This window comes from Protopterus annectens, chromosome 11.part0, assembly GCF_019279795.1.
Source record: "Protopterus annectens isolate FY-2018-M chromosome 11.part0, PAN1.0, whole genome shotgun sequence".
In the NCBI taxonomy this organism is placed as follows: Eukaryota; Metazoa; Chordata; order Ceratodontiformes; family Protopteridae; genus Protopterus; species Protopterus annectens.
In genome coordinates, this window is record NC_056745.1 from 1,567,138,674 (window position 1) to 1,567,154,082 (window position 15,409).

At 39.5% G+C, this 15,409-nt stretch overlaps 1 protein-coding gene across 1 annotated transcript in view; it reads left to right on the plus strand.

The window, feature by feature from the left end:
• The first annotated feature begins 482 nt into the window (after positions 1–482).
• The window catches only part of LOC122815962 (putative cation exchanger C521.04c), a 362,397-nt gene continuing 347,470 nt past the window's right edge, over positions 483–15,409 (plus strand). The window contains exon 1 of the mRNA XM_044088849.1: positions 483–626. Coding sequence (XP_043944784.1) covers positions 558–626 — 69 coding nt within the window. The 5' untranslated portion in view covers positions 483–557. The remainder of the gene's footprint in view (positions 627–15,409) is intronic.

The following is a 15,409-nucleotide window of genomic DNA, read 5'->3' on the forward strand; positions in this document are numbered from 1 at the left end:
AGTGGTTACCAGAGAAATTAAATGTCAGCTTTATCACACTAAGAATGGTAAATACAGGTGACCCAGAACTGCCATATATGGCATGGTTTCCCCTTGAGAAATTTTACCTTTCAGAAAATGCTTAATTTGGAGGAATTCCTCTCTCCTTGCAGTTTTATAAATGTGGATTTATTTCATTGCACACTTAATTTCCTCAGACTGATTAAGTGATATTCATTGAAGCCAGTGATGAAGAAATGTATTTGACATTCTGTGACATGTACTTTTCAGCCCTTTAGATGGGCTGTATTTCTGCAGTCTATCTGGTCACACAGTTTTGTATGCCAGGGTCTTTAGTCTACAGAACTTGGGCCATTTAATGAATGGTGCTTGTATTTAAAGTAAATTTTATTTTTAATGTACATGTAGTAGATGAACTTTTAGCTTAGTCTTTTCTGCTGGCACCTTCTAATAAAAACATTTTGCTTTTGTTTTTAGTTCCTGGACATCATCACAGTGCAGTTGCTCTGTGGTCTCGTTGGAGGGCATTAGTAGTTCTTCTGTTAGCCACTGCATGCATGTCAGCATGTGCTGATTTGGCAACAGAGCACATCAGCCCTGTCCTGTATGGTACTAAAGTCTCTCAGGTATGTGCAGAATTTTACTAGCTGTTGACATTCCTGATTTGCCATTTCCTGGTTTTCTGCATTGTGCATCAACCTTAAATGTTCTCATTCAAGTCACTACAAAATGTTTAAAGTTAGGATCATTAGAAAACGTGATGAATTTAGCTGATGCTAAACATTGGATTTTGTCAGGCTGTTACATTTCACATGCATTTATCTTGCACTGACATCAGCTTGATTTGGCTCTCTGCAGAGGAACTGCACCCTCTTTTTTGCTGTAGAATACTACATCCTTTTCTGTCAATGACTGATCAACAGCTAAGTACACACAATGCTTTAGAACTACGTTATAAGAACATATTTTTCACTTGAGCCATTTTAATAAAATGTAAAAGCTGTATACAGTAATACATATTTTTAATATCACTTTTCAGTAAAATTTTCATCACTTTTTATTCTTTTTTGTTCCTCTCTGCCTATGCAGATTTAGTCATCACAACTTGTTTGTCAGTCCACCCACTTATTTCCTGTCACTGCTGTGAGGGTTAACTTGAAGAGACCACAGTCATCAAGGGTAGTTTCAGGAATTCTTTTTTTCCTCCTCAAACTAACCACATTTATCTGGCAAGATATAGGGAGGGGTATGTAAATGGCTGTCCACAGAAGATGTTCCCTTGCTTCTACAATGGGACATTTCCTTCAGAGCTGCTCTGCCCCACCTCATGTAGCAGAACAGGTTTCCTTCATCTCCACCAAGGAAATCGCACCATCCAGTGTATACCCTTGAGTACACGAAGTTCCCTTGGGAAGAGGTGAACAGGCCATGTACCCCCTCACTCTACTCCCTCCCTACCTGGCTACTTCAATGTTGGGGCTGCTAATCAAGTCTTAGTCACCTGACTCGCACTCAAGGCTCCATCACCATGTGCCACAGAGCCAGGCTAGCATTTCTAATTGCTTGAAGAATGGGCTTGACCCTGGGGTGAGATGTTTGGGCCAGAGATTTAAGCAGCAGATCTCATTAAAGTCCCAATCAGCAGGGCAGTTTTTTGCATCAGTTTCCTGTTAATAGCAGAGGGTGTTCTGGTGGAGAATACTTAGCAGTTTAGAGTGGGGCCACTCTCGTCTTTTCTCACCTTAGTTGTTAGGCTTAGTAAAATATTGGTAAACCCAGTATACTTCAAAGCTGCTAAGTGTTTAAACATTTAAAGATTGTTTTCAGGATTTCCCCCTTAGTAAATGATTTCTTGGATAACAAAAACTGGAGAAGTTCAGTAGTTGGACATCACTTTAAGAGGAAAAGTTAAGGGAAATATTCAAACAAAAATATAAAGTTTCAATACCAAAATAATATACTACATGTGGAAAGTTGCCACCCTGCCCCCCCCCCCCCCCACACGCACACAACTCTATTCCTTATGGAGAATTCATACGAATAAAAAGGCTTTGTAATAATGCTGAAGGAAAGCAAGAAATTGATCAAGCTAAGCAAGCTTTTTTACAAAGAGGGTATAAAGTTGAACGGATAGAAGAAGCAATGATAAAATTATCTAGACTTTATACAAAGATGGGTATAAGAGGTGGTAATACAAAAATTAAAGATGCAACAGATAAGAAGGGAGGCATGTTTTTTGTTACTAGGTATACTTTTTTTTCCAGATAAACTGATAGTTAAATATTTTTGGGACATATTAAATGTGCACATATATATGATAGCAGTCAGTTGCAAGTTTCTTTTTCTAAGGGGAAAAGTATACAGGATTTTTTAGTGCACAGTAAATTTCAATTATAGTATGGGTATGAACCAAGAAATACAACATAAAGGTACTATTCCCTGTGGTAAATGTAAATGCTGCCCATATGTAGCAAATAATTTTGACTACATTAATGGGAAAAGGTTTCAGATTAATGGAACCTATGGATGCCACAGTTAAAGAATATATAGGTTCATAGGTTTATACTAGGCTATCTGCCCTAAGGCATTTATAAGCCTAGCCCAAATTTTTGTGGCTTACGCCACCCCTTATATGAAAAAATACTGTGCCCATTAGTTTGTTGTGCCTCTGTCCAGCAGTGAGACAGATATGATTCCCGGGGTAAACCTACGATCTCCCATCCACAGGTCTAGATTTCTCTTGAACAGAGTCAGCGAGGTGCTCTGCCTCACATGGACCGGGATTTTATTCCACAGCATAGGGAGTCTCTGAGTGATAAATCTATCCCTCCAGCACGTCCTATTTATATCCCTGCTAAGGTTTAAGTCGCTTGCTCTAGTGGTTTTGGTGGATTTGGATTTTTTGAGGTGGAGCATGTCCATTAATTCCGGGTTGGACATGGCCTTGTATGTCAGGCACATGTCACCTCTGAGCAGACGGTATGCGACTGAATAGAGCTGGAGTTTCTTCAATCTGGCAGCATATGACAGATTTTGGAGTCCCTTTATCCTTTTGGTGAGGAACTTTGGGGTCTCTCCAATTGCTGCAGATGTCGGGTGAGATACATCCCGAATGGGGCATTGTATTCGATCATTGGTCTGATAAGTGAAGAGTACAGGGAACAATGACCTCACTAGATCTGGATGTGAATCCCTTCATGATCAGGTGGGCAATGTAGAAGATCTTTCTAACCACTTTAGCAATGTGAGTGTCAAAAGAAAGGCCACTGTCAACCTGGGTCCCCAGGTCCCTGATAACCTCTTCTGTGCTTAGTGGATTGCCACCTATATGGTAGCTTGGGGTTACCTTGTTTTTCCAGAAGGGTATGACTATACATGTTTTGGCGTTTAACTTCAGGCCATGGCTCTGGCACCAGCTATCTGTTTCCGTGAGTCCCTTCTGAAGGATATCCGTGTCCGATGCACTTTCCACTATGGCGCCCAGTTTGCAGTCGCCTGCAAACTTTGTCAGCCAAAGTCCTCCCATGTTGGCCTGTACTTCTGAGAAGTAGATGCCAAACAATAGGGGCCAAGGACCGAGCCCTGTGGGACACCACTTGTGACCGGCTTGGAGTCTGACACAGCGCCAGCAACTCTAACCCTGTGGGTTCTGTCCTTAAGCCAGTTTGCAACCCATCTTGTGACATATGGGTTTACATTTAAGCTGGTAAGTTTTTCTACAATACCCGAGTGGGGTATTGTGTCAAGCCTTTGCAAGGTCAAGGTAGGCTGTATGGACTGCCTTTCCTCATCAGTGGCCTTGGTGACTGTTTCGAAGAAGTCGACCAAGTTCAAAAGGCATGATCTTCCCTTGACAAAGCCAAACTGGGTCGGGTCCAATGTCTGCAAGTCCCCTATATCTTTGTTTATGAGCTCCATTATGATCCTCTCCATAGCTTTGCAGACTAGACTTGTTAAGCTTATTGGGCGGTAATTACCAGGGTCCGTAGAGGCACCGCCTTTGTGGAGTGGGACCACAGTTGCCGTACGCCACTCCTTGGGCACGTATCCTGTGGTAAGGCTGAGATTAAACAGCAGCCTTATGTGCGGGTTTAATTCCTCATTTAGCTCGTGTAGCACACAGCCGGGGACACCATCCGGTCTCATTGATGCTGTGTTTTTAGCTTTAGAGAGAGCAGTTTTCACCTGCGCATTTGAGATGTCCGGGAGGCTACACTCAGCTGGGATAGTTATCTCTCCTTTGGGGGGGAGAGGGGGGTGAAGTTTGCACTGAACCTGTCTGCCAGTATGTTGGCAATGTCTGTGGGTTCAGTGATTTTTGTATCATTTTGGACTAATTCTGAGCATATCTGGGAGTTTCCACCCAGGTTCCTAACATAGCTGAAAAAGGCCTTATGATTGTCCTTTGAATCCATGGCAATTTTTCTCTCAAAACTGGCCTTAGTTGATTTTATGAGTGCTCGTATTTTTTTACTAATAATGATCAGGGGTGACTTCCTTTTATGGATTTTGTTCTATCATGTAATAGCTTTCTCCTCTTATTGTAAAGTTTGTTAATGGCTGGGGTCCACCAGACTGGACGTTTGCCCTTTGTGGAAAGAGTCTTGGTTTTATTTGGGATTGCCTGATCCATGCAGTCCTGGAGGTGTTCATAGAAGGCATTTGTAAGGGCTTCCAGCTTGGGTTGTGGTTTCTTCTGGCTCAGGGGCCTTGAAGGATACCACACCAGTCTTGAGTAGTGTGAAGTTTGCTTTAGAGAAGTTCTTCACTATGGTCTTTTTTGTTTGGGGTGGGGGCGGGATGTGGATTTTCAGTGAGATTAGTTTATGATCAGATCTCACCAATGAGGGATATACTTCCGGTGTGGAGCATTTTGTCCCCATGTTTGTGACAATGAGATCTAGTATATTTTCTCCTCTCGTGGGAACAGTGACTAGCTGTTCCATGGCATTTGAATTTATGAACTCCAGGAACCGTTGGGCTAGAAAGTTAGGGCTTGAGTAATGTTCCCAGTCTATATTCGGGTAGTTGAAGTCACCCAATATGATGGTGTTTGGAGATACATTTATACCCTCCAGTGTCTTCAGGAAGGCTGTGTGGGGTTCCTGAGTTTGAGAGGGTGGCCTGTAGCATGCTACAATTTGTAGAGCAGTTTTGCCTATGGTTAGTTGCACCTGGATGGTTTCCGAAGCTTCGTGCGTTGCCACCAACCTGGAGGTGTGGGTATCCTTTATGAATATGGATACACCCCCTTCTTTTGTGGTGTGGTCCGGGTTTTGGGGCCAGAACGCATGATATGAGGTAAAACCTAATAGTGCCGGGGTGCTCTCAGGAGCCTTGAACCAGGTTTCAGTTACAGCACAGACATCGATTTTCTCCATACTGAGAAGGGCCTCGAGTGCGTGCATTTTGAGATTTAGACTTCTGGCATTGAGCAGCATTACCCTCAGTTTCTTCCCATTTTTGTTTTCTAGGGTGGTAGGTTTAGAATTTGAGCCTTGCCTAAAAAAGGCACTATGGGGGTGGCTTATGCTATATGTTGTCCTTGTAAAAGATATTACATTGGTGAAAGTAAGAGAAGTTTCACAGCAAAAATAAGGGAACATATAAGGGATGTTAAGGGCAGAGATGTTAATCCAGTAGCAGCCCATTTTGAAGTACATAATAGTGATCCAAAGAACTTAAAGGCTACAGTTTTAGAACAAGTTATACAAGATGATATTTGTGTTAATAATGTCAAGCTTAAATTGTGGGAAAAAAACATTTTATTTTAAAGTATGGTACCCTTTACCCTGGAGGAATGAACAGGGAATGCAATTGTAGATGTATGCTGTAGAAGTTTAATTCTGGTAAATTATGTAATTGATTAATTAGTGGATGTATAAATAGAGTGAAGTAAAGGGACAATGGTATACTCTGTAAAGGCATTTTGCCGAGGCGCTAGAGGGAAAATATTGTTTATTTTTTACCTTGTTTTATTAAATCAGTTGTTCGAGTATTTCACTGGCTTCTTCGTGGTGGTTTTTACACTATTTTCTGTTCTTGGTGGTTATTTGGATTTAATGGCCAGTGAATCTTTTGTTAACTTGCCTAGAATGTTTAGAGAGACCTCTCAGGATGTCTCTGAGAACCATCGATACTTTCTTGGTGAACTCTGGAGAAATTATACCAGCGGCACAAGGGGCAGTGTCGGAAAATAGTCAAAACAATCTTAATGAGACCTTATCTGTGGCATATAATAAATGGGAAGAAGATAGAAGACTATGTTCAGATAATCCTTTCTCGCACATTGGTAGAGGGTGAGAAACAGCTATGGCACTGGAACTACGAACTTTGTGAGCAGGTAGAAAGGCTTATTTTTAGAGAAACAGAAATCTGCAAAGTTTACAAAGATATAATGAACTTAATTTCACTCCTAGAGGGCTCAGAGCTGTCAAGAGCCTGTCGACCCCTTTTGATTTAGGGGATGAAGAGGATAAACAATTCCATGCTAGATGGATAGTGGCCGCCCACCAGTATAGCATGGAATGGGTTAAAATTTTAATTGAGAGAGACATGGTAAAGTTAAAAGAAGAAACCCGATCATTATGTAGAAACATTGTGCAACAAACTAATAATGAGATTTTAAGCAATTATCTTTCTGGAGTTAATGACAAACTTGTAGCGTATGAGAAAATTAATTGAACATAAAAAAGGCAAACTCATACGTGATCTGCGAAATTACCAACGTAACCAAGCCTTCATCACAGTGACCAATCAACAGCGCAGACGTCAGAGGGTGAGGTTTCAACAAGGCCAGGAAAAGGAGGGAGTTAACCAGTCGTTCTCCGCTTCCAGAGGCAGTTTGGCATCTTCAACGGATGGGGAAAATGAACAGGATTTCACTCATCTACCCAGAACCTAATAATACTGAACAGTTTAATAAGACTCTTCGAGGTCAACAGGCAAATAACGGGAACAACCGAAAACGTACCAGATAGAATCAGGACAAGTGGGTTGGACTATCACTTGGAGTCATCGTGCAACTCAGACTCTCAAACGTGGCAAGTGGTACTAATGACATTTGTAATAACTATGTAGTCGATTTATCGGGACATAATTTTAGTTATGAGGAACTGTTGGTGTTAAACAAGGGTTTAAAATTTATTCCCACTACGTTACCAAGGACTCATGAAATAAAATGTGAAGCTTTTAAATTTGTTAAAAACTGGATTTGAAAGATTATTTTAAAGGTCGTAAGTAGGATAAAGTTATTAGTGATGTAAGTGGTAACAGAGATATTGGTTCTCAAGATGAAAGTTTTTATTCATGTGAATCGGATAGTGGTGCTAATGCTTATAAGTTTAATGGAAGCAACATGGTTTGTAAAACTGCTTTCATTCCACCGTTCAAAAATGAGGTTATACAACTGTTTTCTAGTTTAATCCAATTTACGGTGGAAAAGGAGTTGTCAATGTTTTATGAAAATCAACATAATGTGGTGTATAACTTGAGTAAAACAGAATGGCAAAGTTTATTGAAACTTACCCAAAATAGTTAATATTTAAACCAGCAGATAGAGGTGGAAAATTGTCAGTCTTAAGTTATACACTATTTAGTAGGGCTGTACCGAATAGAGGGTTAACAGTATTCGGTCGAATACGAATAGTTGTACCAACTATTCGGCCGAATACGAATAGTTGCTTTAGTAAAGTTATGAGATGAACTAAGCTCTAAACAAAATAAACAGCAAGTCAGTTTTGCAAATTGTTCTGTCTGCACTATGACGAGGGCTAAAAGTAAGAAATTGTTATTATACATAATCATATGTATACATTTAACTCGCCAAAAAACCACAACAGAGCCTTGACCAAATAGCTGTCAGACTTTTTACTGATGTACATTTAACTCAGAAATACTGCATTAGCTTTCAAAAACACCAATTGTTCCATGTTGTCAGCATTAAGACAGTTTCTTGTTTCACTGAAGGTATCACCAGCCGTACTAAAAAGACGTTCACTTGGCACACACATAGGTGGTGCAGAAAGGTTGCGCTTAGGCATATGACACGATGTTGGAAATCTGGACATGTTCATTTTCCACCAATTCAGTGGGTTAGTATCTCAGAACACAGGGTTCTGTCAGAAAATTGTTCAGTTCTGTTTCTATGGAGACAGAATTATCACTGTTCAGTGCCCGAACTGGGTGCAACTGATCCCAAGATGACCAAAAGTTGTCTGCTGCTGTCTTTCTTTTTTGTTGATGGTAGTTCATTCACTTTAGTCACTTCAGAAACAACTTCAGATGGCTGAATTGACGTTGGCTGCCACAGTAATGTTGCAGTAACAATGTCTGTTTTGGCTTTTATCTGCTACACAGGTGTCAAGAAATGCAGCTTGGATCCAAGCTGGCCGAAACTGTGCAAATGACATTTTCATACAAGTTGGAAAAAATCCTTGTTAAGGATGTTATCAGTTCGTTGACTGTCTTTTTTTCTTCCATTATCAGCTATGTCTTTCTGCAGATACAACAAGACAGCCTGAACTGAGATGGTAGGATGACTGAAAATCGAGAATTGTTGCAGCTTATTTCATGCGGTAGTTCAAATGGCCTAAGAACTGCAACAATTCTTGCTGCTAAAGCCCACTGGTTTGTTGTCAGGGACAGTGCCTTGCTGGATTTGTCATCACATTCAGCAACGTACACAGACGCAGCTCTCTTGTTTCAACAACTGATCCAACATCTGATATGTTGAATTCCACTTGGTGACAATGTTCTGATGAAGCTGACGTTTTGGTACACCGAGTTCTTGGATGGCGTGAAGGCACAAGGTAGCACTTGAAGTGTCGAAAATGTCCCACCATCTTCCGTGACAATGTTATCAAGTCAACAACAGATGGCTGTCAGAATTGCATCATTCAGAGCCAGCTGCAGTGTGTAGGTAAAACAACTGACACTGGGCAAATCTGCATCCCGTAATGCTTTGACCATGTTGGCACCTCCATCACGTAAGACCAAGTGGACACATTCTTTGTCAGTATTCCAGCGATTCATCATGTCAAGTAGAGTATCAGCTACTCGAGACCCGGTGTGCTGTCCATCAAATTTTTGACCATGAAGGACAGCAGATAAGCGTGCAGATGTGTCATCAATCCAATGTGCAGTTAAGCTCATGAAAGATTTTGTTGTCTGTGCCATCCATGTGTCTGTGGTTAGACAGAGAAATCATGTTTCACTGATAGCAGTCTGGACATGGCCCCTCACTGTGTTGTTCATCTCTGGTATGATTTTTTTCAGTGACGTATTTGCGGCTTGGTAGCACGTGTCTAGGCTCAAGGACACCAATCATTTCTTTAAAGCCTCTATCATCAACAGTTGAGTGCCTGGATGTCAATGGCAATCATTTTTGCGATGGCACAATGTATTTTGTTCGCCTCAGGGCTATGAATTGATCGTGTTTTTTTCTTGCCAATCATGTTGCTCATTGTTTGCTTAACCTTGCCAGTCTGCTGAGTGTCAAACGTCCCACTTACTGTTGCTACTTTCTTCTTAATGACTTCTTTGTATTCCTCAGGATGCTTATAGGACAAATGATTATTTAGTGGAGATGTAAATGACTGCTGATCCACCTCCACGAGAGATGACTGCTTTGCACAACTGGCACATTGCTTTCGTTTCATAATCACATATCTTGAAATAATTCCAAATTGGACTTTGCTTATCCATCAGTGAACTACCCAAATGTAAACTTCACTTAAGTTACAGCTATAATACGGTCATACAAAAATAAGCTACAAGGTAACGGTGTCAGTAGTATGCTGATGACTATCCTGTATGTCAGTAAGCTCACTGGTGCAACCATGGCCTAGCATGCACAGGCATCAAAGATCTAACATGCCAGCCACCTCACTTCAATACATTCCACCACAGCTTTTTTTTTTTTTACACAGCATCCCATTGATTCCATGTTAAGGTAGGTAAAATCTTACTGGTACAGTGTTATGGAATAAGGACAGCCCACCAGTTGACACGGACCATGCTGCCGCTACAGCTACAGACTGGTTGCACCAGTGAGCTTACGTACAGGACAGTCTATATGGAGATATGTGGACACATGACCACTATTTGTATTCGGTCTGAGTGCCACTATTCAGCCGAATGCGAATATACTGGCCTATTTGGAACCGAAGTGAATACGAAGCCAATATTCGGTACAGCCCTAATATTAAGACATGTGCTATGCATATTTACAAGATGAAATTGTATATGAGAAGGTGGAAAGTGAAGTTTATGAAAATGCATTAGTAGAATATAAAAATCTCATTCAGAAAGGATACAGGCTAAGATACTTTTTGTATGAAGACATACAGTAAAAGTTTAATGTAAAAGAGTTACATGGCTCATTTTTATTGTGTCCCAAAAATTCAGGTAACCCACCAGGCCGACCAATAGTTTTGGGATGTGGGTATTTTACCAATAATTTATCCATTTTTTTACATCAATACTTTTATAAAAAGGTGGTTTCTTTACCTTCTTTTATTAAGGATGTTTTCCATCTAATAGAAAAAGTAAAAGTAGTAAAATGGGAAAAGGATATGTTTTTCAAAGTAATAGATGTGAGTTTATGCACAAATGTACAGCAAGCATTTGGCTTGGAGACAGTATTGCATTTTTTTTTTTTTTTAAGTATTCTCCTGGCACGCATTGTTATTGAGTTGGTAACATTTTGTTTGGAACATTTTCAAATTCAGTGGTAAATTGTATAGACAGCGACAAGGAACTGCAATGGGGGCAGCATTTGCCCCCATGTATGCGAATATTTTCATGGGATTATATGAAGAACTATATATATATATATATATATATATATATATATATATATATATATATATATATATATATATATATATATAAAATATAATATTTTAGGAAATGTCGTCCAATATTATATATAGATTTGTTATTTGTATGTAGGGGTGGCAGAGAACAAGTAGAACAATTTGTTTCAGAATTACATCAAAATAGATTTAACATAAAATTTGATGGGCTCCAGGTAGAAGTTGATCAGTATTTGGACATCACTTTAAGAGGAAAAGTTAAGGGAAATATTCAAACAAAAATATATAGAAAGTTTCAAGACCAAAATAATATGCTACATGGGGAAAGTTGCCACCCCCCACACACACTTTAATCTATTCCTTATGGAGAATTCATGTGAATAAAAAGGCTTTGTAATAATGCTGAAGAAGGAAAGCAATTGATCAAGCTAAGCAAGCTTTTTTACAAAGAGGGTATAAAGCTGAATGGATAGAAGAAGCAACAATAAAATTATCTTGACATTATACAAAGATGGGTATAAGCGGTGGTAATAGAAAAATTAAAGATACAACAGATAAAGCATGTTTGTTACTAGGTATACTTTTTTCAGATAAACTGATATCGTGAAATATTTTTGGGACATATTGGTTAAATGTACACATATATATGATACTAGTCAGTTGCGAGTTTCTTTTTCCAAGGGGAGAAGTATACAGGATTTTTTAGTGCACAGTAAATTTCAGTTACCTAGTATGGATATGAACTAAGAAATGCAACATAAAGGTACTATTTCCTGTGTTAAATGTAAATGCCCATATGTAGCAAATATTTTTGACTATATTAATGGGAAAAGGTTTCAGGTTAATGGACTATGGATGCCACAGTGAAAGAATAATATATGCTATATATCTTGTCCTTGTAAAAGCTATTACATTGTTGAAAGTAAGAGGTTTCACAGCAAAAATAAGGGAACATATAAGGGATGTTGAGGGCAGAGATGTTAATCCAGTAGCAGCCCATTTTAAAGTACATAATAGTGATCCAAAGAACTTAAAGGCTAAGTATGGTACCATTTACCCTGGGGGGATGAACAGGGAATATAATTGGAGATGTATGCTGTTGAAGTTTAATTCTGGTAAATTATGTAATTGATTAATTAATGGATGTATAAATAGAGTGATGTAAAGAGACAGTGGTGTACTCTGTAAAGGCATTTTGCTGAGGCGCTAGAGGGAGAATATTAATTTTTTTACCTTGTTTTATTAAATAATTTCGCATATTTCACTGATTTCTTCATGGTGGTTTTTAAACAGTTTATTTCCTAATCATTTTTATCTTTACTCAAATTTTAAATTTTGAGTTTTAGGTTTTACAGTATCACTGCTTTTAATTAAAGTGTAGGTGCAGTAAGAAAATGGCCACACAGAAGCAAACATTATGATATGCAGTTAAGGACCTTATCCTCCAGCGTAGTTTAATGCTGCAACCACTTTACATTATTGAAGAGAGGGAGTTAGCAGTACTTGTCTAGTTGTATGATATTGCTCAACACCTACCCATCTTCCTCATGCCCCACACCCACCATCTGTACTCAATCACTCACACCCCCCTTCCAAAAAGCATCTAACTTCGATCTACTCCTATTAATCCTCAGTGCAGTAGCATCATAAATAAGACCAGCGAGTTTCATGCTATCTTATCCACCTACCAACTCTGATATATTAACTACCACCCTTGAAATCAACCCTAACAAAGCAATAATCGCAGCCTCCCTCCCAGCAATAACCTTTCCACTATAGAAAATTTACTTTCCTGTGCAGCTACTAAATTCACCCAAGAAACTGTTCTTGGTGACTTCAACTTGTATTTGCACTCCTCCACTACTAATAACCCATCCAAATGTATAAATCTCCAACTTCTCCCAAATAATAAACTGCCTGACTCGTATTGACAAACGTTTCAACAAGCAGTCAACATTAGACTGGATCTTAACTAACAAACCTAATTTAGGCTTCTTAGCCGGGTGCCTACAAGACTCCCTCAGTGACCACTGTCCAACCATTCTTTACAGGAAACACGTGACTACCCAAAGCAACATCCTCTACAAATGCATCATTTCCAAGAAAAATTTCTCCCCCACTATTTTCAACCTTGTACTCCAACAATTTAACTGGTCCTCACTTAAAACACCTACAATTAGATGATGCTGTTCAGTACTTCAACAAAACCTTTCTTACAATTCTTAATAATCTAGCCCCTATCACAAAAGTTCGTACTTAAAAAAAAAAAAAAAAAAAAAAAAAAAAAAAAGCCCCACCCATGGCTAACCAAAGACACCAAACTACTAATGAGACGTAGACATATAAAGCCTGGTGAGCTTGTCATACATCCAAAGACAAATCTGACGTCCTTAGCTATCAACAACTAAGAAACTTAACAAGAAAAAGAGAGGCAAACAAGTGTACTTCCCTATCCTCAGCAGAAAAGCCAATATAGACCCTCAAAAATTCTGGCATTCCATCAACCAGCTCCTCAACCCAGGATGTACCTCTACCCCCCTCCTGCTACCTCAAATGACTCAGTCCCTATTTCATCTCAATTTAGCCCCCACTTTATCAACAGCATCACCTCCCTTCTAGACAGCCAACCAACTCAGCCACTTACTCTACCACCCCAGCCATAGAGAATCACAGCCCCTTCTCATCCATACAAACTAATTACATAAAAACTCTCTTGTCCAAACTCAAACCATGCTGCACAGCTGCAAATTCCCTAATGAATTTCCAAAACTTTCAATCCCTTCAATTGCATACCCCATTTCAATCTTGATCAACCGCTCTATTCCAGAACAATATGTCCCACTTGTGGAAAATCTCTTATACCCAGCGATCGTCCCATAGCCATCCTTTCCCCCTTGCAAAAACTTTAGAAAAATGCATCCGCAACCAGCTCATAAGCTACTTTCTTAACAATAACCTCCTTTCCAACTCTCAGTATGGTTTTAAACCTAAGCACAGCCCTCCTAATCTTCATTAACACCATCCACCATCTCATGAACGAAGGCCAGCTTGTTTCTTCCATATTTCTGTCTAAAGCCTTTGACACCATATCCCACCAGCTTCTACTAAAATTGTCTTCTTATGGCCTTAGTTTATCCTCACTAACTTGGCTCCATAGCTTTCTTTCCAATCGACAACAAAGTGGGAAAACTTCTCCCCACTCCCCTCCTCCTTGGGTGCACCCCAAGGTTCAATTCTCAGCCCATTTTTCTTCATCATATTCACAAACAACCTCAATACAACAACTTAACATGCCTCCATAATACAGTATGCAGATGATGCTACCCTTATCTGCTCAGCCTTCTCACCGCAAGAACTCCAACTTAAAATGCAGTCTTCTTTTCAGGACATTGAAACTTGCCTATCTCAACACCAACTCATTTGAAATCCTAACAAAAACCCAAGACTTCCCATCTCCCTCTATCAATTCTCTGCTAACGGAACCAAAATTGTCCCCACTAACCACACTAAACTTTTAGGTGTTACCATAGATGACCACCTCAAATTTAATATTCATATTGCCCAAATTATCAAAGAAGCCCACATCAAACTAGGTACCCTATACAGGACCAAACCATTCCCAATTCCATGATGACCACTAATCGCACACACCTATCTACCCTTCTCTATGGCTCTCATATTTACTAACCTTTGAAAATATGACCTCAGCAACCTAGAATCATGTTACAATATGATTGCTAAATTTGCCACTAATCACCCACACATCCCACCTCTGCTCAGCTCTTTCAGTATTAAACTGGCTAGAGTTCCCCAACCTTTCTTCTGTCATCTAACCTTAGCCCATAAAATAATGTACCATACCAGCAACTGCCCTGCCATCTCCTCTTTAGTTCAACGTAGTACTAATCTCAGATCTTCCAACAAACTTTTACTGAAGGTATCCAACTGCCATAACCATCATGGGGAACTCCCTCTGGTCACACAGAATAGCCAAACTCTGAAATACCCTTCTAGAGACCATAACAAAAAATCCAGTACATGACTAGTTCAAATCACTCCTAAAGGAACACATTACCAGTCATTGGCTATGCTCCTGTCACTCCCCAGGTTAATTTTTTTCTCCACTTTTATTTACCTTTCTTACCTGATCTTCTAACTTCCTTATCGTAAACTATAGTTTAATCACTTTACTGTTTGCTCATTCTGTACTGTGATTGTACTGTTCTTCTGATTGTATTATATTTACTACTGCTTGGTTGTGGTGTACTACTGTGGAGCTTTCTCCCTGGATCTCCACTATAAACGGGACCTTGCATTGTACTACTACTTGATACTGTAAAATAATTCTGTTCTGTTTGCTATAGTTTATGCATGTTTGTTGGATGTATTATTGGGGAGCTTTTTTCCCTGGGTCTCCGCTGAAAACTGGCTTCTGACCCAGTCGGACATATCTGGTTAACAAATGTAATAAAGTAAAATTCAGTGTAGTTGTCTTTGTAATCCTTAGTGATGACACTATTAATGTGTGTTTATCATCCATGTCAAAGAAAACATCATTCAGTAATGCTCCTTGGAGATTTATTTTTCTTGGT